The 27664-nt window shown below is 35.8% G+C and overlaps 1 protein-coding gene across 1 annotated transcript in view; it reads left to right on the forward strand.

The window, feature by feature from the left end:
• LOC121728414 (multiple C2 and transmembrane domain-containing protein) overlaps positions 1 to 27664 on the forward strand; it is a 127921-nt gene that overhangs the window by 30377 nt on the left and 69880 nt on the right. Inside the window, exons 3-4 of the mRNA XM_042116595.1 lie at positions 7934 to 8088; positions 11339 to 11489. Coding sequence (XP_041972529.1) covers positions 7934 to 8088; positions 11339 to 11489 — 306 coding nt within the window. The remainder of the gene's footprint in view (positions 1 to 7933; positions 8089 to 11338; positions 11490 to 27664) is intronic.

The following is a 27664-nucleotide window of genomic DNA, read 5'->3' on the forward strand; positions in this document are numbered from 1 at the left end:
GGGGAAATGTCGAGGTAACGACAGAGCGTTAGCGATGCGTATAATCAAATGCCATGTTAAGGTATTTCTATTCATACTTTCATTTGAATTCATTTTAATCTAATTGGAATTTTACATGAAATTATTTTGTTAATAAACAATTTAAACTTTACCAAAAGGAATATATGCCACGGTATTTGCATTTGTGGTTAATACGTGATTGATAATAATATTGTAGCCGCCTATTCTTTGTTACATTTGAAAGCGAATGTAATGGTGCGCCTATACGGGCAACTAAAATTGCTCAACTCCAGTCAATAATTCTCGTCAACTTTGACGTCACGACTACATCAAGCAATTTGCGGCAACAAGCAGCAGTATTGCGCAATACAATATTGAGTGATGTGCGATGTTTAAGCAATATGACATTGAGCGATATGAAATAAATTGCTCCATATTGCTCTACTAATTGCTCGAGATCGCTCCTTTCGTATCGCCGAGCAATTATTGCCGTAATAAGCGCTTCTTAACAGAGCGTAGAGAGCAAGTACGAAGTTTTAGCGTCTAAAATCCTCCCCGCTTGATAAAATGCTATTTACTTTATGTACATAATATGTCGCCGTCGACTGTTTAAAAAGCCATTCAATCAAACAGCTAGGCCCTTCGAGTTCAAGTTGGTCAGTCAAAGGGCTAGCCGTTTGATTGAACGGCTATTTAAACCAGTTGGCTGCGACGTATACACAATATCGGATAAAACGGCACATGCGGATTATAGTAGCTAGTAGCTACGTCAAATGTCATTGATACAGCTGCAGCCACGACTCAAATATATCAGTCGGATATAGTCCAGGATATGGGTGTGAAATTCATATTACTTTTATCGATCTTTACTGATTTTACACGTTCAGTTAACTATTATTATTTATTACTAGCTAACCCGACAGACGTTGTCCTGTCTTAACAATGATTACTTATTTCGAATTGGTATAATTAAGAAAAAAAGTGTGTTTGTTATTCTAATATACAATATTCTTAGTTTTTTTTTCTTGCGCGTAGGTATATAAACTTTTGATGGCATTCGTCAGAATGATTCTATTGAAAATATAAAATGTTGTTTTGGGAAATAGGATAAAATAAAGTTTCAGCACATTTAGATCAGTTTTTAAAGGTGTAAATTGTAATTATAACATTAAATAATTTCTGCAATGCTAACTAAATTGAAGACTTTTTTAAAAATCAAACAACCCAACATTTTGATTGGCTCCTACACTAGATCTGCATACGAACGACCTAGCTTATCCTCAAAGCTTTTTAGGTTTCTTTCGATTTCGTATGCAAGTGAACGCAGCTAAAAATTCTATTTTTAAATTCTGTTCTGTCGAATAAATTCTGATTTTAAATTCAAGCGTTCAGCTAATCTCACCGGGCTTGTAAATGAAAATTACAGAGAATTTGTGAATCTGGGGGAGAATTTACTTTTTATAACAAATAACTTTTTTCTGTATTTAAGAACTTAAGAAGCCTTTGGCTGATTGAGTTTTTATATACAAAATTCTCAATTGAGTCTATTTTGGGGAACCTTTCTTTCACAGTAATAATATACACTTTCCATGCACTTATTCCACTTTTATTAATTTATTTTATATTTCATACGACAGCTGGTTTCGATAAAATCATCATCAGGTTAAAAAAATAATTAGTGCAGGTAATTTTAATTTTTTTTTAATTTGTAAACAAAAATAGGGTTGTCAGCATCATGAAAATTTTCTTTCTTTCTTTCTTTTTTTTACATCGAGTTAATGCGTGCTTAGAAAATATCTAAATAGCTCATTTTAAAATGAATCGCATCGCATCACTTTGCAATATGAACCAACTCCAAGGCGGGAGAATTTTGGCTCTGTAAGCAAAGTCTTAGCTGTAATTTAAGACAGCATAAATTAAAAAGTTAATTCATATTTGGAACACAATTGGAGCGGGAAAACCCATCACAAAATTATGTCGCGCACGCGAAATGTCGTGCCGCCGGCCGCGTGTGTCGCGATCAGTTGACAAGGTTTCATTACAAAATGGAATATTCGACTAGTTGATATTTAATTACTTTTTAAATTACCCGCGTTTAGGGTCAATTCATACCGAAATGTACGCCGCTGCGCTGCCATTTTGGTGGGAATTGACCCTGTTGAGTAAAGGATAATGGGTTATGTAGTATATTGATAAATAAATATGGCCGCACTACCAATCATATTGGGGGCTTGGAGAATATGGCCGCCAGACGTGAGAGCTGTCGTCCACTTCTTTACCAGCCACCACCAAGAGTAGAGCATTCAGTGATACAATATTCTGTGTTTAATTTACTCCTCCAACGACAATGTACAAATTGTACCTGAGGTTAGTTTATAGTTGGTATACTTACAACTTCAGCTGTTCCGAACTAAGTCACGAACAAAAAGAAACAAAAATGTACTTAATTCAAAACATTAATCTAAGTTTAAGATTTCAGTACCAAACAGTCGCTTTACAAATGTAAAATACTTGGAAATTTTTAATATAGATTACTTATCATTATAGATTTTGATATCAAATATTTAAAAATAGAACAATGAAGTTTTACAAAAGCAAAAAGTGCAATTTTACGACGAAAATATTCCCGATATGAAAACATTCTCAATATTTCAGTTCACATAACTCCGCCGCTCCACCGTTCGCTGTTCCATATAAATTCACTAATTGCCGCTGTGTTTTCTCTTTGTTTTGCTGAACCTATTGACTGCTACACTGCACGACAGATTTATTTTTAAATGCAGAAGTGGTGACAAAAAGCCACAAACAAAAAAGGCATACCGTTGGGTTGCGTATAGCGTAATTCCTCTAGATTGAGTAAGATCGACAAAGTATGGAGGGTAAAGTTTAAGCTATCTTGATATTTACCTGTATTATATGCAATACACATAATAGTTAGATCAGTGGTTCTTAACCTTTTAGTCATGAGGGACCATTTTACCAAATGTTTGTCTAGCCGGGGACCACCCAGCTGAATTACCTAAACTAAGGGTCGGTTTACCTAAACTAAAGGTTGTTTGATAAAGAAAACAAGCACAACTTTATAATTAGCACTCATTTTTTTATTTGGCAAAAATCTAAAAGTTACAGATTTTAAAATAAGGTGATTTTTGTGACTGCATGGTGCTAATATCCTTCACTAACTTTTGAATTCTCACATAATATTATTAGGATGGCTTCGCGGCCCACTTGGAATGCCTCCAGGGACCACCAGTTAAGAACCACTTTAGATACATTATATTATTTTATTCTGTATACTGCCTAATTTAGGAAACTTCGATAGCGTGATTCAGAAATTATTGTGGAGTTCGCTATCGTATTATAAAATGCTTTAATACTACAATGCTTATTGAAATCAAAATCAAACTTTACGGAACGAATGCAATTATTATTACTGTATGAAAGTCCGTAAATAAAAACTTGGTTACAAATTATACTACAAGTAACAAAGTTGTAGTACGTGTGTTGTATGCAATATAGGAAGGTTGTGTAATATCGCCTTTACGGTCTACATGCTGGGCGCTATTCGCTTTATTTCTTTGTATCTTTTGTTTCTTTGTAACAAACTTGTACAAGTGGAATAACAAAATCTGCTTAGAATAATTCCAGTTACGTCACAAATTAATAAACAATTGAACATCAACTATTACTAAAAATAAGTATTTTAATACTAAAAATCCGTGATATTTCACTACTTTACTTAGGGCCTGTTTCACCACTTTCTGATAAGGCTATCCACCAATTAACTTGACAGATCAAGTATGGAGAATCTGTCAAAAAAGTTGTGAATAGCCCATGGGCGTACCCAGGTTCTGGGCCAGGGGGGGGCAAATTACCCAGGTTCTGGTGCCAGGGGGGGGGCAAATCAGATTTTTCATAAGCTAGGTGTTTATAAAGAATAAAAAATTAATAATTTTTAGTTGTAAAAATATTGTATTGCAAACAAATGGCAAATTTCGTTCTTAATTTTTATAGATAAAAGTACTAGATAGTATACTTAGTAGGAACGTCAACATGATCCAGGGGGGGGGCAGCTGCCTCCCCCCTGCCCCCCTCGGTACGCCCATGGAATAGCCTATTAGGCAGTTTATCAGAAAGTGGTAAAACAGGCCCTTAATAATATTATAATTAGGTATACCGGTATACGTCTTATGTTATAAAATAAAAATGCGGTAACTTCACGTTAAAATAGCTAATTCGATTTAAATTTAAAATCTGCTGTATTATAATATAGATACTGGCTACATTTGGTTTTAAAGAATTTGGAAAATATTAAACCCAATAAATAATTTTAAATACAAACTTACTATATCGCCTATTAAATGTTAATATTTTATTCGAATATCGTTTGGAATAACAAGTTTTATGACATGAAACAAATTGCGCGTACTTTTTTATGAAGATAAACCTAATTTACATTTTAACCGTTTGTTTACAACATTATGTACTGAAAAATAATATTTGATATAAAAATAACTTGAACTTGCTGGATTAAATATAATAATATACTTAATTTACAAAGTGATCTCGAAAAATAAAAATACATAATATTATGTAAGAACATAGCACCTCCATTTTTTGTTAGTCGGCTAAAAAGAAGGATTTATTGATAAAAACTTATACAAAGACTATAAGAAAAGAAGGATAAAAAAGAAATACCCTAGACACAAATTAAACTCGTGTTCAATAGAATCAAGCCAGGCTCTGCCAAAGTTGTCAAATTAGACCCTATAGACCAAATTGGGTATGACAGGTCATATTTGACCGGCAGCCAGCGGTCTAACAGGCTAAATTGAGCTCAGTGAACCAGAGGCCTGTCAGGCCGTGTAATTAGGCCTTCTGCTATGCTCTGTAGTAGTATTTAACAGATAGTGAAGCTTGTATAGTATTTTAGAAGTGCAAGATTGCAAAAGGGGCTTTCAAGTTAAGATTTGTTGGTTTTATTAAATACATTTGTCTATTTTTCGTCTCTAAATATTTAGGGTGTGTTGCACCAACTTACTTTAACTATAACAAAATGTCAAATGAACTGTCAAATCTCTAGTAAAAATCAATAATGGACGCTATATTTGACGACAACCTTAACCTTAACCGCGCCTCTGGTGCAACCCACCCATCTAAAAAAAACATTCCCAAAATAAGACTAATAATAATATGGAGGAATTGAAACTAACTCTTTGCTTATGAAAAGGCTTTTTTCCCAAAAAAGAAATAAACAGTATTGTGGGAATTTACGATAAATATTGCGTTAAAAATTCTCAATGTATGGTCAAATAAATCTTAACTTTGACCGAGTTCATGTTTCCGCGTAATTTACTGGCAAAGTTAATGTACACCGTACAGTTTAGGAAATATCTACTCTACTAATTTACACCTTATTACCAAGTGTCAAAGTTGAAAATTGTTATGTACCAGATTTCTTCGACTGTACATAAATGTTAAGCCACGACGCTTCCGCAATCAATTGCGGAAGAGTCGTGGATTAACGTTTATGTTGTATCGTTTACAATAACTTCAAAGCATTTTGTTTTTTATTTAGAATTTTACTTGTTTTACTTGCTTTACGATAAACAATTAGGTAGCTTTTTTACGCCGAAATCTTACTTAAACAATGTCTTGTGATATAAACGATCCTATGGCTTTTCCCGTAACTTAATTATATTTCAATACCAAATTTTAGATAAATCAGCTCAGCAGAACATTTACAATAAGTACAATCAACAATATTACAATCTGCCTGTGTCACAGATTAGTATTTATGTGTCTGTCCGTCAGTCTAGGATTAACGGCTATTTTGATTACTATATTTACGTTCACAACATAAGTATTTAGAATTAATTATGATTTGTTAAATACTGTACGATAATATTATTTTAGAAATATATTGTGACAAGCAATCAGGTGCGTGCGACGTTGCGTGAAGTCCTGCCGCGGCGGCCGAATTGTTTGATTTCATTAATTATTGATAACTTGTTATTGCGTTAACATGCACTCGTTAGTGCCAACCCACACGTACCACAACCACACGACATCGCAACGACAAAATGTCGTCGAACAGTGATTACGTGTGAATGGTGTCGCTGCAGCATTTTGTGGTTGCGTTGTGGTATCGACAAAATGCCGACGTGGTTGCGTTGTCGTCTGTGGTTGCGATGTGGTTGCGATGTCAATGAAACGGAGGGGGGGGAAGAGCGCGGGCGGTGTGCGCGCGCTGTCGTTGCATCGACGCAACGTTGTGGTTGCGATGTGGTTGCGACGTGGTTGCGATGTGGTTGCGATGTGGTGGGCCGTGGTTGCTTCTGACAAGTTATCTGACAAGTGGTCGACAACGACTGCAAAATGTGGTACGTGTGAATGGTCCAGTTCATTTACAATACGAAATATACGCCCGACCACGCCGTGTGGTTGTCGTGTGGTTGCGGTTGTCATGTGGTTGTGGTACGTGTGGGTTGGCCCTTAAAACGTATAAAATATTTTATTTTTAAAAGTGTGTAAGTTTTTAAAATCAAATGAACGATAATTTTAACTTCTAAGAACGTTTCTGAAAATTTGTAAGTCTCTATTTTGATAAAGTTTTACCTACAATCACTTAAAATGCCTTATTTTTGTGACATCTGGATAAGAGCAGCAAATAATGAAAGTTGAAATTTCAAACACCATGTAACTAAATATTCTTTGGAATAGAAACGCGCAGAATACAAATGGTGGTGAGTGTTGAAACAATATTAAACCTAGCAGCTAGCCGGTATGAGTTCTTAATAATGTTGACATTTGGCAATATATGGTATATTGCCAACGCTAAGACCTGAAAATGAATGTGCCTAGGTCCTATTAAGACCATAATATTTTATTTCCGTTTAGCAATTTGTACGGTAAACAACCTTTTACGATTTGTAGGCAAATAAAAGAATATTAAGAATGTGTTACCACTTACCCTTACGTTTTTTATATTAGTGTTTTTAATAAAAAATAATGTTTTTAGACACGTAAGAAAAACTCGATATTGTGTCTCTGCTGCGCGTTGAAGCGTCGCGTAGTGTCGCTTCGTGCCGGTCACCCCTGTACTTATGAATTATGATTGTGCCCACGCACCTATGACCATAAAACATATCCAGTGCAACCCTGTGCTACCTCTTCTTAGGGTAAATTCAGGGTTTAGACCACAACACGACGCCAGCGCGTAGATGTATTTCTAAATTTGTACTAAATTGACATATTTCAATTGCGTGAGAGCGCAGCGGTGTAGACGTCTTGCAAATCTGTCAAATCCATACAATATTTGGAAACATAGTATATTGTCTATGTTTGGAAATGTATCTACGCGTTACGTTGCGGTCTGAATTGACACGGTTGATTCAGACCGCAACGCCACAATAGACATAACGACCAGTAGTTCGACTGCAAAGAGACGGACAGGTTTCAATATCTGTCAAATTCGTCGGGTTTCACTAGAATTATGAATGGAATGTGCCTCGCGCTGGCTGATATAATTTATTTTTAAATATTTAAAATAAAGATTTCAAAATTGGATTCTGACAATTTTAATCGCATGTGCCAAAACACAAACAACAATACGACCAAAGAGGAACATGTCCAGCGAATATGTCATAGTTTTAAATTCGTAGGTAACAAGTTAACAACCCTAGCGACGATTTTTATCATAATACGTCAAATTTAAAAATTTCAACATCAGTTCTAAGTCGGCATACTCTATCATTCTGTCTTCTTTGGCAACGCCACGCGTAGATGCATTTCTAAATTTATATCGATTTGACAGATTCGCAAGACGTCTCACGCAATTGAAACCTGTCAAATCCATACAAATTTATGCCCCGCCGCGCCTCGCCTCGTCGCGTTGCGGTCTTTGATTGACTCTTACTCTTCATTGTTTCAGAGCGGTCGGAGGCGTTGAGCGGGCGGCTATCGAAGTCGGCGTCGGAGTTATCGTGTGCGGCGCCGCAGCACTCCCCCCCGCGCGCGCGCTCCGCCCACCACCACGTGCCCCTCTCCGTGGTGCACACCACCAAGCACTTCTTCACCAATTTAAAGGTAAGTCCAAGTTGTATTCATTTTATGTAAACAGAAAAATTGTACTATACTAAAGGACAGTGCGGTCGCGAGGTCTGGAGTTCAAGAGGTCAGTTTGCGCTCTTTATGTTGTGTGTGCAGTGTTATATTACGTTCAAGTAACACAGGAGGCGTTCTAACCGCGTCAGAATGTTTATGAATGACCGCTCGAAAGCTGAATAGGTCCCTTAATGATAAAAATCCGTTCAGTTGGTTTTGTGTGAATATGTAAAGCTTTGTCCACACTGTACCTTTTTTCGTTCATCAAGGGCATGCGTTATAGCGCAGTCAACATCGCACATGGGGCAAGCGCGATTAGTTTCATATATATTATAACGAGCTTTTGCCCGCGGCTTCGCTCGCGTTAAGAAGTATTATTATATACAAACTTTCATCCCTTATTTGAACCCCTTGGAGTTGGAGTTTATCAAAATCCTTTCTTAGCGGCCTACGTCATAACATCTACCCGCATGCCAAATTTCAGCCCGATCCGTCCAGTGGTTTGGGCTGTGCGTTGATAGATCACTATGTCAATCAGTCAGTCACATTTGAGTTTTATTATATACAAACTTTCATCCCCTAATCGAACCCCTTGGAGTTGGAATTTATCAAAATCCTTTCTTAGCGGATGCCTACGTCATAACATCTACCCGCATGTCAAATTTCAGCCCGATCCGTCCAGTGGTTTGGGCTGTGCGTTGATAGATCACTATGTCAATCAGTCAGTCACCTTTGAGTTTTATATATATAGATTTTACTCACCCGCTTATCTGGTTTTTATAGTGTAAAATCTGCATGTCATTATGTATCGCAATCCCTGTATGAAACCAAACACGCCTACTATAATATCGCTCAAACGCTACACCGCATCTCAACGGTGTTATTAGCCTAGCAAAATTATTAAAAAAAGGAATTAGAAAATGTATGTTAATACTTAATTACCTTAATAGCATACCAGATAGTCATAAAATAAAAGTAAACGGAATAATTAATCTCGCAAATTAAGCTTTAGTAGTTGGAGTCTCATTAAATATTTCACCAAAATTAAAATCATCAACTTTTCAGGAATCTGGCTTCCATAGCTTTCCAAGCTGTATATTACATCTTAATTTCATATGAATTAAAACATGTCAGAGTGCTGTGTGCAGCGAAATGCAAATTTTAACGCGGAGCATCGCGCCAGAATATTTGACGTCATAAACTCGTCGCGCTATGTCATACATTTATATTACACAGGTAGATTGGTAAATGGAAATACTCGTGAGCATTTTGATGCTGTTACACAACGCTGACAAAACGTAGTGAGTAAAAATAAAATAAATAGTTGTAAACAACGCTACGTCGTATTTTCAAATTTACGTAGCTTGTAGCCACGCATACGTAGCATGTAGCTACGTTACGTAGCATAATATGTAGCTACGTTACGTAGCATATAGCTACGCCACCTTGCCTGTAACTACGCCACGTAGCATATATCTACGCCCCGTAGCATATAGCTACGCTTCGTAGCAAGTAGCTACGTCACGTAGCCCCTAGTCACCCCTAGCCACGTAGCCCGTAATGGAGATTGTCCATTTTTTTTTAATTTTGCTCATTACAAAAACATTTCGAGGAATAAGGTCAGTGATCGTTTTTCTGTATATAAACGAAAAAAATACCCATTAGTTACTTATATTTTTGAACAAATACATTTAACCTTTGTTTGACCTTCAATGGCGTTAAATTAGCAATAAATTCGACCAACATTACGTTTCGAACTTTTGGTAAGCTTCTCGCATCAGCTTTCACATAATGAGAACTTGCATTTGACGAACCAGCCATTATAAATAAGATTGAAAGGAAATTTAAAACATATGCAGAGGTCAATTGGCGGCCGATGATGACGTCAGAGCGAAACTTTAAAAAATTATTGAGAAAAAACTAGCCAATGAATTTCAAAATTATTTAATTTATATTCTTAAAATACCCTATTTTAACGAAAAAAAAAATATAAAAAGTACATGTGATTTTTTTTGGACAATGCCCATTGCGCGACGTAGCCTGTAGTTACGTGACGTAGCTCGTAGCTACGCCTATAAGCCATATTTTAAGATTTCACGTAGCGTGATTAATAAACGCTGTACATAATGGATTGAAGAAAGCTCGTACGAAAAAGTTAATAGACAAAAGATACAACGATTAAACAACCAGACTAACAATGTTTTAAGGACTGCCTAATATTGCATCAATTAAAACTATCTAAATACAAAGCCCAGTTTGTGGAAACAAGTTTTTAACTAAAACAACAGAATAAGGTACATTTTGTAACTTGATTACACAGTTTAAAAGCATAATCCACGGTCCTGACGTTTTACGGTTTTAATTGTAACAATTAAGCAATTCTTTGTAAAGTTAAAATAAATTGAAGTATTTTTTATCTCGTCTCATTTAGGAGGCCCTTGGGCTTCTTTTTTTAAAGATGTTCAAGAAATTAAAATAGCCTTTTGTTCACCTGTTTACTTAGTGAGCTCTGAAGTACTGATAAGAATTTTAAATCCACTCTCATATTTTATTCTGTTTTGTATTTCAATGGAATTAATTCGTAATTTATGTACGCTTTAAATCGAAAAGACAAATCGACAAGTATTTCATTTACTTTTATGGACTTAACCCTGTTGCTCGTTAATTGTTTCTGAATAAAAATATAACAATGACAAATGGTTTTAATTGTACAACTAAAAGTCATGCTTCATCGTCCTTGTAATTAATACTTATTTTGTTTTACTTTCATTACATTCCTGCTTCATAAATTATGATTGATGACTGATGATATTTTATGCTATATGTTGCTATACAAAATTCCTAGCTATACAAAAGTTTCTAGCTATACAAAAGTGATGAAATTATCAATCTGTCAATATAAAGAAATCATCTTACGGCTGCACTCAGACACATTTAATTAAGATTAAACTTTGAATGACGAGTTTGAAAGATAATGTACTCATATGGAGCTTAAGTCAAAAACTTCATTTAATTACAATTAATGTTTATCTTTGAGTGCGGCAGTAAGCTTTTGTTATTGATCCCTGGTCCCCCTACTTTTAGATGCGATTGCAGCGCAGTAATTGGTACAATTGCGACAGCCATTAACAACTGCTATTTATCTCTTTCGTCAGACGTGATGGCAGCCGCATCAAGAAACAGTAAACCATAACGACGTTATCATCTTTCAACTCTTTCTCTCTCTTCTCAGACGCGATGGCAGCGCAGCCGCAGCAAGGAGCGGTGTCCGGCCGGGACAGCGCTGTCGCTGGCACCAGACAGCAGCGGGACAGACGGCGCCGAACTCAGCGCCGACAGCACGCCTGCCAACTCGCCCAGACATCGACCTAGCCTTAGAAAAGGTAAGAAAGGTAGATTTTTTTTAACAATGTCACAGCTCATGCAAGCTTATTGAAGCTGCCGATGCCAAATCGCCGCGGCGGGGCCTGACAGAATTGCCTGCAGCAGGCGCTCGCTGGCGGAGTCTTGGTGTAGCACTGCACCTGCAGCCCGCCTAATAATAGTGGAAAACAGCCGAGTTTTTGGTTTTTTAAATGAAATAAGGGGGCAAACGAGCAAACGGGTCACCTGATGGAAAGCAACTACCGTCGCCCATGGACACTCGCAACATCAGAAGAGCTGCAGGTGCGTTGCCGGCAAAAAAAAGGTGTCACAGCGCCTAATCCAGCGGGAATAATAAACAGGGTCGGAGGACACGAAATTCACCGTGATATAAAGCTAGTGTTTTAAAAAAAAGTAAGGTTTAGGGGCATTAAACAGCTGAGTCAGATATCTTTTAGGTATTAAAGGTAAGAATTAGGCCATAGGTACTAAACAGTCACACTCAATTAACGTTTAGAGAGATAAGATATTAATATCCAGGAGACTAAGACCAATCTTAGAAGAGGTATTTTTATAGCAACTTATTGTAGACACCTGCAGGTTTTTGTAACTGAAATGACAATGACATTTATTTATTAAAGTTAATTACAACGGGTTACCCCAATTACAATAATTAACTACAATCTTGACTTAAAATTAAAACTTAAAATTAATTATGACATTGTTACAATACATACACAAATTAAATTAAATAGTAATAGAAGAAACCCTTTCGTACTTATTCACAAAATCTTACACATGTTTGACATAATATTACAGCCTCAGATAAAATGTAGGTAATTCTTTGTTTATCTCGACATAGCCTAGATCTGTTCAGATTCGCGATATTGTCTGAAACTTAGACGTTTATCTAGGAAATAGGTCACTACAGATTGAAGCTCTAAGTCATAGTAATAATAATATATTATCCTGTATTGCCCTAATCAAATAAATTGTATCAAAACTGGGTTTTCTAGTCTATATACCCTTTCTTCTTCAATATGGAATAGTGGGAGCAAAGCGCGCTACTAGCACATACACAACAATTCCGAAGTCCTAAATCTGACATACTGCACACATCATAATATTAGGTGGTATAGGTCTAACAGAATATGATTGGCAAAAAGTGAGAAAATAAATTGACTCTCGGAAAACGTCAACTTTCTTGCCGCTGCGCTTACCGATGTTGTCGTTTTCCGCCTCCGTTGATGAGAAAAATAGTATACGCACCATGGGCAGTAAATAAGAAAGCCTCAGATCACATGTATTTGTTGACTTCGGCTTCGCCTCGGCCAATACATGTGATCTGAGACATTTATTATTTTCCTGGCCTAGGTATGTAGTATGTACTAGTAATGTACTATTTACTGTCTATGCTGGTACTGCCTCTAGCGTGAAAACATTGCAGTAAAATGTCCTACTGTTTCATATGCCTTCTCTGTATCTGTCTGTATTTCATAAAATTAATGGGATCCAATGCGTATTGACTATTGTAAGGGACTGCCGACTGGCGATGTATGTAAATTGAAAACTTCACATCAAAAATTACCGAGTACTAATTATGAAAACTTTTTTAATGCAGGTTCATGGCTAAAAAGTAAAGCCAACCTCGGTTATTTTTGTTAATCATTTTAACTTTTTTTTTTTTATGAAAAAGGGGGCAAACGAGCAAACGAGTCACCTGATGGAAAGCAACTTCCGTCGCCCATGGACACTCGCAGCATCAGAAGAGCTGCAGGTGCGTTGCCGGCCTTTTAAGAGGGAATAGGGTAATAGGGGAGGGTAGGGATGGGTAGGGATGGGAAGGAAAGGGAATAGGGGAGGGTAGGGAAGGGAATAGGGTAGGGGATTGGGCCTCCGGTAAACTCACTCACTCGGCGAAACACATCGTAAGCGCTGTTTCACGCCGGTTTTCTGTGAGAACGTGGTATTTCTCCGGTCGAGCCGGCCGATTCGTGCCGAAGCATGGCTCGCCCACGTATAAAACTAAGTATATAACTTAGAGCCGGGACACAAAAACACGCCACGACGTCGCACGGCGTCGTACGGTTCCGTACGGCGTCGTACGGTGCCGTACGGCGCCGTGTCGGACGCGCGTCGTAAAAAACCACGGCACGGCGCCGTACGGCGTCGTACGACGTCGAGCCGTAGAAACTCACGTAGAAATTCAAGATGAGTTTCTTCGGCACGACGTCGTACGACGCCGTACGGCGCCGTACGATGTCGTGCCGTGTTTTTGTGTCCCGGCCCTTAGTTGTCATGCCCAGCTATGATTTTTAATTAATTAGAACCTGTACATGGATTTTTAATTAATTAGAACCTGTACATGCCTACATCATAATTAACTTCACCTTTATTTTCTACACGTGTCATTGTGAAAGATGTAAAAGTTATTTAATTAAAGAGCATAAAAACTTCATATGGTTCAAACCACGAGACGAGGTACAAAGTTTCATATAAATCATCCTCTAACATTCCCAGAAAATACAAAATCTCTGTTTTAAGAACGAATCTATTACGTCATAAAAAGCAAATCCCTACTACCTGTAATAGTCGCAAAAATGCGATACGGAAGTATCGGCTGGGAAGCACTTGTTTCATTCACCGGTTACGTAACAAGCTGGTGCAGGGAGGATGGGCGCTCTGTTCATTCAATTTTAAACCATCCTAATGTTGGAAGATTATTTGTACAACTAACGCCATCTTTTGGGTGGCGTGGAACAACTTCTAAAATAAAAAAAAGTTTACTTGTGGAGTTTTTAGAGTGACAATATTTTAGTAAAATATTTTTATCACTCTTAAAACATTATCATTTTTGGTTGCACTTTTAATTATATTATCACATTTAATTCACAATTTTATTACTCTGATGCCCTGATGGTTCTTACTTTAGTATGAATGGCGCCATCTGTTGGACAGCAAGCTAACTGTTTATCCTGCCTCCCACTGTACGACACACACAAAAATTCAGCTTTTACTTAACAGATGGCGTATAAATATAAACTTTGCAGAATTTGGTTCATGAATGGTGTGTAATGTTTTATTTGTTAAAAAAATGTAGGATAAAAGCATAATTTCAAAATAATATTAGCTCGATGCACTTTTTCACCATATAAACTATCATTGTGGAAAATTTTATTCACCTACGTTTCCCATTTTTCGTCAAAAGGGATACAAAGTTTTTGGCTCACGTATTAATATATTGATGATAAAGTCGAAAAACACTCATAATCACAATATAATTTAAAAATATATTATTAATTATAAAAAGTGTTTTTGTCGATGCTTCAAAACGTTCGTGGTTACAGCAAAAGCTATAATATAAAAGCTTTAAAGTTTTCATATTGTCTTGTCTCGTAGTTGGGAGTATATGTAAAATAATATTTTCTGCTAAATCTCGATCGTCTCGGTCGTGACATCGATAAGCAATGAGGTGACAAATCGATCGGAACTTATTAAGATTGAAATTGCCAGTGCGCCGCGAATACTTGCAGCAATGGTTGTGTCTGTTAATTGCATTTACCTATAAAGTAAAAATACTCTGATATAATATATGCCGGAGAACAACTTGGAAAATATTGGTAACTATCAAATATGGCTTTATTACAAAAAAAAAAGAATAAAATCCATCCCTTCTAATTAAATGCGAAAGTGTGTCTATTTGTCTGTCCACCTTTCTGTCTGTTGTTTCTTCACGCTTTAACCGTTGAACCGATTTTGATGAAATTTGGTATGGAGATAGTTTGAGTCCCGGAAAAAGACATAGTATAATATTATGATCCCGCGCGATAAACGAATAAATGCGCAACTCAAATAACTCCTTTAATTACTTAAAGTAACTTTTCTGGATATAGATAGCGCATGTCGCTCCATTTGTATGAAAACGAGCGTGCCACTTTTTTCCTAACTACTGTGGCGTACCGATGGTAAGAAACGTGCCCATTACCTAGGCCAACGTTGCTATTTGAATTTCTACAGCTCAATACGGCACTTTTAGGCATTTAGGCATTTTTAAAATTCCGATTGACGTCCGATTCCGATGGCAGACTAAAGAACAGACTTTCGAAAGACGAGCATTGCTCGTCGTTTGGGAACGCGAAATGGCACGCGAAGTACATACACATGCGGTATCTATCTTGATCTATGTTTGTGTTCAATAGGGTCGATCGTAGTTTCCAAAACCGTTCAATGCGATTGTAGTTTTTCTTGTCATATTATATTATTTTGATTTCATTGTGGTCTGCGGTTTCAATTATGGTTTTTAGGGTCTCGTAGTTCCCGTAGTCTTAGTAAAAGGGTTTCGTTTTTACCCGTTGGGTAAAGGGTAAAAACGAAACCCTTTTACTAAGACTTCGATGTCTGTCCGTCTATCCGTCTGTCTGTCTCCAGGCTGTAACTCAAGAACGGCAATAGCTAGAGAAGAGAAACTTTCACAGATTATATATTTCTATTGCCGCTATAACAACAAATACTAAAAACAAAATAAATTAAATATTTAAGGGTGGCTCCCATACAACAAACGTATTTTTTTTTAATTTACTCGGTATCAACGATGACAACAGGTAGCCACTTGAAATGTTTACAAAATACTCAATTGTATTTATACTTTAATAATTAATAATAAAATTAAAATAAGATAAATAATTAAAGGGGGCTCCCAATTCCCATACAAAAACACATATTTTCCTATTTTTGCTCAATAGTGGTACGGAACCCTTCGTGCGCGAGTCCAACTCGCACTTGGCCGATTTTTGATGTTTTTGTTGCCGCAAGCTAGAACCGAATCATACATAGCGCCGCCTGGAGGGTTCGTGTTTTCAATAACTGTTGATAAGAATTTTCCGAATATTTTGTCGCCTGGCGGAGCTTTGTTGAAACATGTTAGATGTTACAACTCAGAAAACTGTATAAGATTGTTAGAAGAGTATAAACTATCCCAACAACAACCATTTCAAAGGAAAAACATGTTAGTAAACTCTCTTAGTTGCCACGAGCTACACAATAATGATGTGTTGACTTCTGGGTCAGAAGTCAGTATGAGTGACATCACCAGCTAATGAGTCCAAATTCAGCGGTTACGTAACGGGTCGACTTGACCCGGCCTGACCTACTCCGGCATTATTTGCAATGTCAATGTGGCCGAAGGTGACGACGGAGCTGAGATATTAAGATAAGTCCGACTTTACACTATAAGTGCGAATTTTCTTACCTAAATAAGGTACATATACGAGTGCAACAAAACTAAGGTTGGATTGCACCAGAGGCGTGCTTAAAGTTAAAGTTATGGTTATAGTTCAATATGGCGTCCTTTAGCTTTAACTTTAACCTTAACTTTAACCGGAGAAATTCACAGATGTCGTTGCATTTTTTTATTGAAGCTACAGGTAACGGGATTGAGGGTATAAAAATTGAATTATCCGTAAAAATCGACAGGAAAAATAGATCACTGTAAAACATAGTAAATTTTCAGATATTTATTACATATGAGCGGAGGTTAAATATTGCGTCCTTGGGCGCCATATTTATCTTTAACCAAAAATTTGACATTTTGCATTGTAGTTATAACTTATAGTTAAAGTTACAGTTATATTTCAAGTTAGTTGGTGCAACCCTACCTAAGTGATAATAGTTTAGGGTGTGTATGTGTTCCTTGTAGAGAGTTTGCTGTGAAAGAAGCAGCGCTGAAAGACCAAACATTTTTTCACTTTTGTATGGAGAAACTCGTGACGCTGGGGCGCTTGCCCATACAAAAGTGAAAAAAATTGGTCTTTCAGCGCTGCTACTTTCACAGTGAACTCTTTACAAGAAACGCGTATACACCCTAAAGTATTATCACTTAGTTTTGTTACATACTGTATATACCTTACCTAAATATTCAAATTGCTTATGTTTATAGTAAAACATTTAACACATTAATATTGATGTAGGTACCTATTCTTTACAATAGAACAAAACAAGCATACGAAATGTAATAAAATGGTAATAAAAGAAACTCTATTGCTGCCTGTTGTCTATGTACGTATCTGTCCGTCCGTCTGTCTATTATCGGGTTGTAATATTATGATCTCTTTTGCTGTGATAAGCAGACAGTTGAAACTTTTGTAGGTAATATTTTTGCCTACATAATATCTGCTGCTTAAATATTATATTATGGTAAAAGACCAAAAAAATAACCTTCAACAAAAATACCGCAGTAGTCTGCAATAAAGATATTTGTATTGTAAAAATCTTATTATTTTTATCATTCCTAGTATTTTGAAAAATAAATATAAGACGTAGGATGACTACAAAATAAGCGGGTAGATGTTTGCCCTACTTACCATGTTTACGGTTAACTGTAGGTAGTATGTAGACTGCCTACCTATGTAAAACAATTTTAATTAAAAGTATAAAAAGACTGGTAATTATAACAATATCCAGTCTGTCTTTCTCCCTTTTGTATTCCCATTTGATAATAATGTTTACGTGTACTTTACTGCCGGAATCAAAGACTTAAGTGGAAGAAGTGTGTAACTAACAATTTGTATTCCCATTTGATAATAATGTTTACGTGTACTTTACTGCCGGAATCAAAGACTTAAGTGGAAGAAGTGTGTAACTAACAATTTGTATTCCCATTTGATAATAATGTTTACGTGTACTTTACTGCCGGAATCAAAGACTTAAGTGGAAGAAGTGTGTAACTAACAATTTGACAATATTCGTTTTTTGCATAAATGGATTTTAGGACCGGGAAATGATTTAAAATTTAAAAAGATGTGGATTTTACATGTAGCTAAATTTAATACTTAAATCATTTTTTTTTATTTTTTTTTATTAGGTTCACAAAACAAGATACAAATCCACCCACGCACGTCCTTCAATTGTAATGATATTCACTGTTCGTTATTTCCAGCTTTTGTTTCTGAGTGAAGCTCATTAGACGACAACTTTAAAGAAAATAAAGTTTTAATCGGTGTGCTTTCAACTTCCGCCGCGGGAATTCGGCATAGTGTGTTTAGACACTTAGAGCTTTTTTCATAGGAAACTAGCTGTCCCGGCAAACGTTGTATTGCCATAAAATGATTTTCCCTGTTTTCCTGCTTTTCTCTTGAAGTTTTTTCTGAATTTTTATTCTGTAGACCTCACGGAGCCCGAGACGTTCCCAACGAATGCAAAACCCTGGAAATCGGTTCGTGCGTTCTGGAGCTATAGCGTCAGGAAGGAAAACCCGACTTATTTTTATATATTAACTAGATGTCCCGCGCGGCTTCGCCCGCGTAAATTAGAAATTTTACAGAATCCGTAGGTACATTTTCCCATAAAAAATATTTCCCCCGTTTTTCCCACATTTTCCTGAGTTTCTTCTGTCGTATTAGTCTTAGAGTAATAATATAATATAACCTTCTCGATAAATGATGAGTCTTACTCGATAAATGATCTATCTAACACTGAGATAAGTTTTTAAATCGGACCTGTAGTTTCTGAGATTGACGCGTTCAAGCAAACATACTCTTCAGGTTTATAATATTAGGTAGATATAGATTTTTTTTAATTATCGCTTGACAAACTCGAGTCTCGATCTAAAAGACTATGAAATGGTATAATATGGTAGTGATGATGATGATGATGATGATGAAGAATGTAATTTGCATAGTAGCATATGCTTTCTGTTCTTAAAACAACGCCGAAACTCCCGAACTTGTATCTATAAAGAATCAGGAATTCTCTCAGCACCTTCCGAACCACGGTATACCAGGTATATCTCGGTGCAAAATCTTACTTGTTGGTAGCATATGCTTAGAATACTTCTCACGAAACCGAAGTCACCATAATTATGTTTCCCTATAAGTTTTGAGGAGTTCCCTCGATTACTTATGGATCCTTCATCAGATCACCATTTTTCTGAATATAATACCAAATTGGGATGATACCCTATATACCAAAAGAAAAATTTTGAAAATCGGTTAACAAACGGCGGAGTAATCGTTGAATATAAGAAAACGAACATAACACCTCCCCCATTTTGAAAGTCGGTTAAAATTGTAGCCTATGTGTTATTTATTTAATATTTTAATCAGCACATGAATTGAATAACAAAATTTTTTCAAATTAATCGAGGCACCATCTGTCAGGACAAACTAAAATTGAAATAGAATAATATTGAATGCGATGATAGCGCCGTCCGCCGGATCTAATGTAAAACATTCCAAAATCAACAACTCTTTATAAATAAGAAATTAATTGAAAAAACATTTTCCAGTAGACCAAACTGTAAATCTAAACCATTCTCGAATCTCCACGAACACACACAAAAAATTTCATCAAAATTGGTCCAGTCGTTTAGGAGGAGTTCAGTCACATACACACGCACACAAGAAATATATATATTAAGATAGCATTAATTTATTTCGATTAATAAATTGTTTTAATTCAATGTTAATAAACTAGTATTAACATTGAATCGAAACAATCATTTAAATGATTGACCGCCCAAACACTTATTTTACCGAAGTAGTCGTCACTCAGTCATATTATAATCCCTTAAAGGGTCAAAGTTCTTAGCATCCATCGCCCCACCCAATATTGTCTTGTAAAGTTTCGCCTTACAAATAATTTACCTAAAGAGGCTTTAGGGAACTGTCTTCTAAGCGGCTTAAAATAGTTTATAATTTAATTTGTTGTATAAATAATTATCTTAGAGAGATTTGAAAAGCCCGAATCATTAAGTACAGACTACAAGGTAGAAATCTATAGACGTAGCTGTATAGAAAATATGATCAAAGAAGATTTTGATAAGGAAACTCATAGTAAGTAGCTTTTTACCGATAAGTATATAGGCACGGCACCTAAACCTGAGCCCTTCAGATAGACATTTAGGGTAAAGCCAAACGAGCGTAATTTGTGAGTCGCAGAATTTCGGCTGGCAGAAACTCTGCTGCCTTCAGTTTTATACAAAAGATTAGAAAGCTCGTTTGGCTTCACTCTTACAGATAAAAACAATTTACCCCAAGTTATTTAAAGCAATATAATATTAAAATAGAATAAAGTTATTCAACAGAATTAACGCTAAAATTACATCTTGTTTCAGTAAGAACTCGGTATCGATCTACGGAGTCAGCAGATTCAATTTATCTTAAACTTAGAACGATGTGACTTGGGAACACGACGAATAGATTAGACCTGTGTACTTATATGATAGGATGAATTTAATCTAATCCAGACTAATATTATAAATGCGAAAGTGTGTCTTATTGAAATAATGAAATAAAGGGGGCAAACGAGCAAACGGGTCACCTGATGGAAAGCAACTTCCGTCGCCCATGGACACTCGCAGCATCAGAAGAGCTGCAAGTGCGTTGCCGGCCTTTTAAGAGGGAACAGGGTAATAGGGGAGGGTAAGGAAGGAAAGGGAAGGGAATAGGGGAGGGAAGGGTAGGGAATAAGGGAGGGCAGGGAAGGGAATAGGGTAGGGGATTGGGCCTCCGGTAAACTCACTCACTCGGCGAAACACAGCGCAAGCGCCGGTTTTCACGCCGGTTTTCTGTGAGAACGTGGTATTTCTCCGGTCTGGATCTCTCACGTATACGTGTCTGTCTGTCTGTTACCTCTTCACGCCCAAGCCGCTGAACCGATGTTTCTAAAATTTAGTATGGCGATAATATTTTGAGTCCCGGGTAGAGACATAGGATACTTTTCACCTCGGTAAACTGTCTAGGTCGATCCAAGTATCCAGTTTAGACATACCGTGTTCTGCTCCTGGATGTAGAGACACGGGGCGTGAGTACAGATCCGTGTAATGCTCGACCCACCGATCTAGCTGTTTCATTTTGTCGGCTATGACATCGCCGTTCGCATCTTTTAGAGGAGCAATCTTTGCTCCTCTAAAAGATGCGAACAAACGAAAAATGCGAAAAAACGAAATTGCGGGCGTCATCTAGTTTAAATATACAAATTTGGCAGTCAAAGACTTTCTAGGACTCTAGGCAGTGATTACTGCTTGTACGAGTATACTGGGATATTTACACCCAATAGCGACCAACCTAAATGTTTTTGACGCCACGTTAAAATACAATTAGTTAGTCAGGAAAAAATTAAGAGCACTAGTCGCAAACTCAACTTGAATATAAAGAATATTTTTATGCAAACGAAAAACTCTTAGAAAAGTGTAGTTAACATAATATGGTCGCTGTAAGCATTAGTGTCCTAACCCACTATTTTTTTTTGTTGTTTGAATGCAATCTTGTTCTAAATGATCTAAGGAACACAGCTGCATTCATAACTTAGGTTCCGGGGGAGACTCCGGAATGAAGCGCGCGTCACGTCGCCGATAACTCGTGATAAAGTGTAATATATAATTTATATGTATGTATGTTAATCATTAAGGTATAATATATTGTATGGACCTATGTAGCCTGCTATAAATAAATATAAAAAAAATAACTCAATACGTAATTTTTTGTAGGTTAGTACACAAATGCTTAACAGCGGCCGTATTATCTAATATTATTTTAGCAATCAATTACAGTGTGTAGTGTGATACAGTTTCATCTGTAATGAATTAATTTTAAACATTTAGGGTGGGTTGCACCAGAGGCGTGGTTAAAGTTATGGTTATAGTTAAGGCTAATTTAACTTTAACCTTAACTTTGACCACATAATTTGACAGAAGACGTTGCTGGTCCAACAAGGCTTTAAATGAAAGTGGGCGGGGGCGCTGCTGGTAAAGGAGAACTGTCAAAAATTGCATTTTTGTATGATGACAGCGTTAGTTCTCTTTTTCGCCACATGCATTTAAAGCCTTGTCGAGCTGTATGGTTATGGTTAAATATGGCGTCCATTTTTTACTTTAACCAAAGATTTGACATTTTGCGTTGTAGTTAAAGTTAAAGTTACAGTTATAGTTAAAGTAACTTTGGCACCCTTAGTGCTAAGATGCGTCTTGATAGCGTGAACTAAAACTAATCCTACATTCTTTAACCTCAGCTACATCCAGCACGTTGTAACTTTAAACTCCACTTAGAAATGTTTTGAAATTTTATCACAAAATGTTGTAAAGTTGTAAAAGGATTTTAACTTTAAGCGTGGTTAAATAAGTTTATCTTACTTCTTTATTCTTTGTCATAGGAAGCTGTATCCAGGAACTGTAACTAAGTGTTAAGAATTCAACGAGTGATCAGTTCAAATGTTAAAATCGCATCTATTATTTTAACATTTAACTTTTGACTACACGCTTATAAGCCCCAAAGTAGGCCTCCGTTTTTCGAAATTTTATGGTATATTTATTTGGTACACTCAAGAGCCTACATATTATTATATTGGAGCTAAAAGGATCATACCTCTTTGAATATTATTTTCATAATATTATGACGTTAAAGTATCGAAAATGGTACTGGATAAATCAAAACAAAATATTATGTTGAGTTATTCAGTTGATTAATTTATATCTTCAGCTTCATTATAAATTAATTAAAGTATAAATGAATCAACTTTCTTTATTTTATGTTTATATCAAAGTATTTTTATAGTAAGTGACATTAGCTAAAGCTTCCAACCGCACCTTAAATAATGTATTGCTGGTAGGGCTGCCAAAGTGGAAAAAATACGGTGAAAACTGTATAAAAACATATATTTTTTAATAACAAAAGACAACATAATATTATATTATAATAGTATATTTATCTTAACAGGGCTTTCGACTTACCAACTTAGTATTTTATAGAGACTTTGACTGTTAAAACGGGATTCTAACCTTTTAATAATAGTTTTATGTGCTTGAAGTATCTCGTATAAGTATTTACTTTCAAGTATACTTTTTATTACTTATTCTATGTTGTCTAGACGGCGCCATTCAGAATTAGGTCTGTCTGAAAAGGTTTCACTTACTATTTATTATGAAGGTGTAACAATTTATGCCGTAAAATTAGCAGCGGGCGTACCTACTCAAAGACAAAATGTACTTAGTTCATATAAAAATCTTCATTTAATTTGAGTAATCTTTCCTGTAGCCGTAAGTAAGCTATTTTTTTATACATAAATACCTCCAAAAATAATAAATAATAATACTTAATTTAGTACAAATATTAAAATTCCGATACTTCAATGCAATTTCAAGAATACCATTTCAATAATGATTCATTTGTCCGAAATTCAGACAAAAAAAAATCTGTTCACAAAAAGTCTTCTAGCATAGCCCTAGACGCACCCCTAGGTTACAAAACCGTTCTGAATTCAGTTGGCTAGAGAATTCCACCGCGACGGACGTGTTATATATGTCACAAATTTTCCCGCCGATTTAAGAACATGTGACATGGATGCAGTGAATTGTGACACAAATCAGTGTAAAAAAAATATATAACGTGTAAAAAAAGTTATAATGAAAACGTGTGCGTGTAGGTTTTTAGGTTATATGTTTAAATTTTGGTGGATTGTTAGAGTAATGCTAAGTACTCACATACAGTTTTACTCACAGCTCAAAGGCTCGCATCGAGCCGGCTCGATTGAATTATATATTCGATATGGAGTAAAACTATCGAGCAATGCTGAATGTGTGGACGAAAGCCCAAGCCGTGGGTTTTACGTGATTGCTCGATCGAGCAAAACCGTATGTGAGTACTTAGCATAAAACACGAATATTATGTCCTTTTACGTAACCGATTTGAAACCAAATCTGTTATCACCTATCACTGAATTGAATCTGATGTTGAATCTAACAAAATAAATCGTAGCTTTTAGGAAGTTTCAAGGTCAAATGTGTCAAAGCATTATAGGTAAAGGGGACGATACAATTTATGTTTACAACATTTTTCCAGACCCTTAAAAATTCTGTCTTACGGCATGCAAAATTTAAAAAATGTTAAATTAACTATATTATAAGTAACTATTTTTGGAAACTTAACTAACAATATAAGGATACACCTACGATTGAAGAGCTAACTTTAACTTTTAAATATTATAGTAATATTTTAAAACCCACACAAAATGAAAAAATTATATACAAAAAACTTTTTGAAAAAAAGCTTTTATTTAAATAGTCTAAAAAGAATAAAATAAATTTCTCCTTAAAATTTTTAACTTTTAAGTTAAAATCCTCAATGTATTATACAATTTGCATGATAATAAAAGCTTGTCGCGACTCGCAAGACTTAACAATCTATCAGTACTTGATAAATTTATTTAAATAAAAATATAATATTAATTTACTCAGATACATTGGTAAGTACTACATAATATAGTTTATTTACAAATCGCGCGACAAGCTTTTATTATCATGCAAATTGTTATAATACATTGAGGATTTTAACTTAAAAGTTAAAAAATTTAAGGAGAAATTTATTTTATTCTTTTTAGACTATTTAAATAAAAGCTTTTTTCAAAAAGTTTTTTGTTTATAATTTATTTTTTAGTTATCTCTGGCTAGATTTCTTAGTCTGTTTGATAGTACATAATATTTTGTTTTGTTTCAAGAATTTGTTAAAATCTGATTAACTTAAGTCCTTAAGAAATCGTACTCGACTTTGAGTAGTGAAAAATCTATATTTAGCGAGTTCTATTCAGTTTATTTCTGCATGACTAAAAAGTTTAATTTAATTTCACTAAAGTGACCGGCTTAATCAACCGGGCTTTTCTGAAACACGGCTGGATTTGACTTGAAGTCACGTCACGTTATTTCACGTCACGTCACGTGACGTCACGTAAAATGTAATAAAGTCACGACACGTACCTTCACGTCACGTCACAACACGTCACAACACGACACGTCACGACACGACACGACACGACACGTCACGACACGACACGTCACGACACGACACGACACGACACGTCACGACACGACACGACACGACACGACACGACACGGCACGACACGACACGACACGACACGACAAGACACGACACGACACGACACGACACGACACGACACGATACGACACGACTTGACTATTACTTTTCAATTTACTCTCAATGAGCCCTTTTATTTGATACCCATATTGCGGAAGTGCTTCAAAATAACTATTCCCCTATCTTGGCTAAGCTGCCATATTTCATATAGAATGACATTACATTCGTTTCCGAGTTTCTCTCAATAAGTCCTTTCATTTGATACCCATATTGCAGAAGTGCATTAAAAATAACTATTCCCGTATCTTGGATGTGCCGCCATATTGGATGTAGAATAACATTACATTTGTTTTCGAGTTACTCTCAAAAAGCCCTTTCATTTAATATCCATATTGTAGGACTGCATAGAAAATAATTATTTCGCTATCTTGGATGAGAGTCCATATTGAACTTATGTAGAATGACATTACATAATACATTCGTTTCCGAGTTATTCTCAATGAGCCCTTTCATTTGATACCCATATTGCAGAAGTGCATTAAAAATAACTGTTCCCGTATCTTGGATGTGCCGCCATATTGGATGTAGAATGACATTACATTTGTTTTCGAGTTACTCTCAAAAAGCCCTTTCATTTAATATCCATATTGTAGGACTGCATCGAAAATAACTATTTCGCCATCTTGGATGAGCGTCCATATTGAACCTATGTAGAATGACATTACAAAATTTCAGCTTAATAGGTTAAAATATATCTGCTTCAAAATTGAGTTCCAAGATTTCACCCGAACATACATACTTACATACATACAGAGCAAGTTAAATAAAAGCTTTTAAAATGTGCGAAATGAAATAACGCCCACAGAACTATGTGTCTCTCATAGTTCTGTGGGCGTTTTTCACTTGAGGCGTCACGTAGGACCCTTGGGACTGTTCTTAAAGATAACAGGGACAGAGTTTTACCTAACCTTTTACTGTTTGTACCTCGCAATCGAAGGAATATTTGTCCCGTGAGTACCATTTTGTTATTATGATGAAAAGGGTAATGGAGCTGTAATTATAGTAATAACTAAGTACCTTATAAAATTCTGAATCAAGAAGCAGGTTTAAGACATAAATTACGGAGTACTTATTTCCCTACCTATCGAAGTCATTAAGATTGGGTTGCAACAGAGGCGTGGTTAAAGTTATGGTTATAGTTAAGGCTAATTTAACTTTAACCTTAACTTTGACCACAGAATTTGACAGAAGACATTGCTGGTCCGACAAGGCTTTAAGAATGTGGGCGGGGGCGCTGCTGGTAAAGGAGACCTGTCAAAAATGGCGTTTTTGTATGATGACAGCGTTAGTTCCTTTTTTCACCACGTGCATTTAAAGCCTTGTCGAGCTCTATGGTTATGGTTAAATATGGCGTCTTGATGGCGTCCATTTTTAACTTTAACCAAAATTTGACATTTTGCATTGTAGTTATAGTTACAGTTATAGTTAAAGTAAGTTGGTGCAACCCACCCTAAGCGTTTAGAGGTGACAACAAACAGAAAAGTATATTTCCGTACTAAGTATAGCAGTATGGACTGAATTTAGTATCGACATAGATAACTTTTACAAAAATGTCTTTCCTTTCTACAGGCTTCCTATATGATAATGTAATTTTTTCATAAAGCGAAAAGAAAGTAAAGTGCACTCTCGTCTTGATGAAAACTGTTCTGTATCCTTATATTTACGACTATAATATTTCCCTTGTGATTTTCGCCTTAAAAAGGAAAGAGTAAGAAGTTAAGTATCATCCATACTAACATTATTATTAATGCATAATGTCTGTCTGTCCGCTTTTACACCAGAGGTAATTTTTTTGCTCATAAATTCGTTTAGTGCTGCATGGAATCGATAATCGTATATTTCGCCGAGATGTCCTATGTACTTTATTGGAGCTCGAGTTATCTTCAGATCTATCTAAAAGTAAATCGTTATAGGCGAGTTAATTATAGGACAGACAAACTTTAGCAATATTATATACTTACTTAAAAGCAATGAGTTTCTAAAATACTAGAGTAGCAATGTCTTACAAAAGATTCTCAGAAATGCGTAACCACTTTTTTGTTCAAAAGACAATGTCAAGTCATATATTCGTTATGTCATTATGTATGTGAGATATGCCTGCAGGCATCTTCGAAGTGGCAACGCGTTGCTACCGTAAACTTCCAATCTAGTTACGTTAGTAACATAGAATATCATTGCTTAAAAGTATCTCGTACTTTCTCCTGCTACAAAAGTATTATATATATATATATATATATATATATATATATATATATATATATATATATATATATAT

Source organism: Aricia agestis, chromosome 6 (genome assembly GCF_905147365.1).
Source record: "Aricia agestis chromosome 6, ilAriAges1.1, whole genome shotgun sequence".
Taxonomy (NCBI): Eukaryota; Metazoa; Arthropoda; class Insecta; order Lepidoptera; family Lycaenidae; genus Aricia; species Aricia agestis.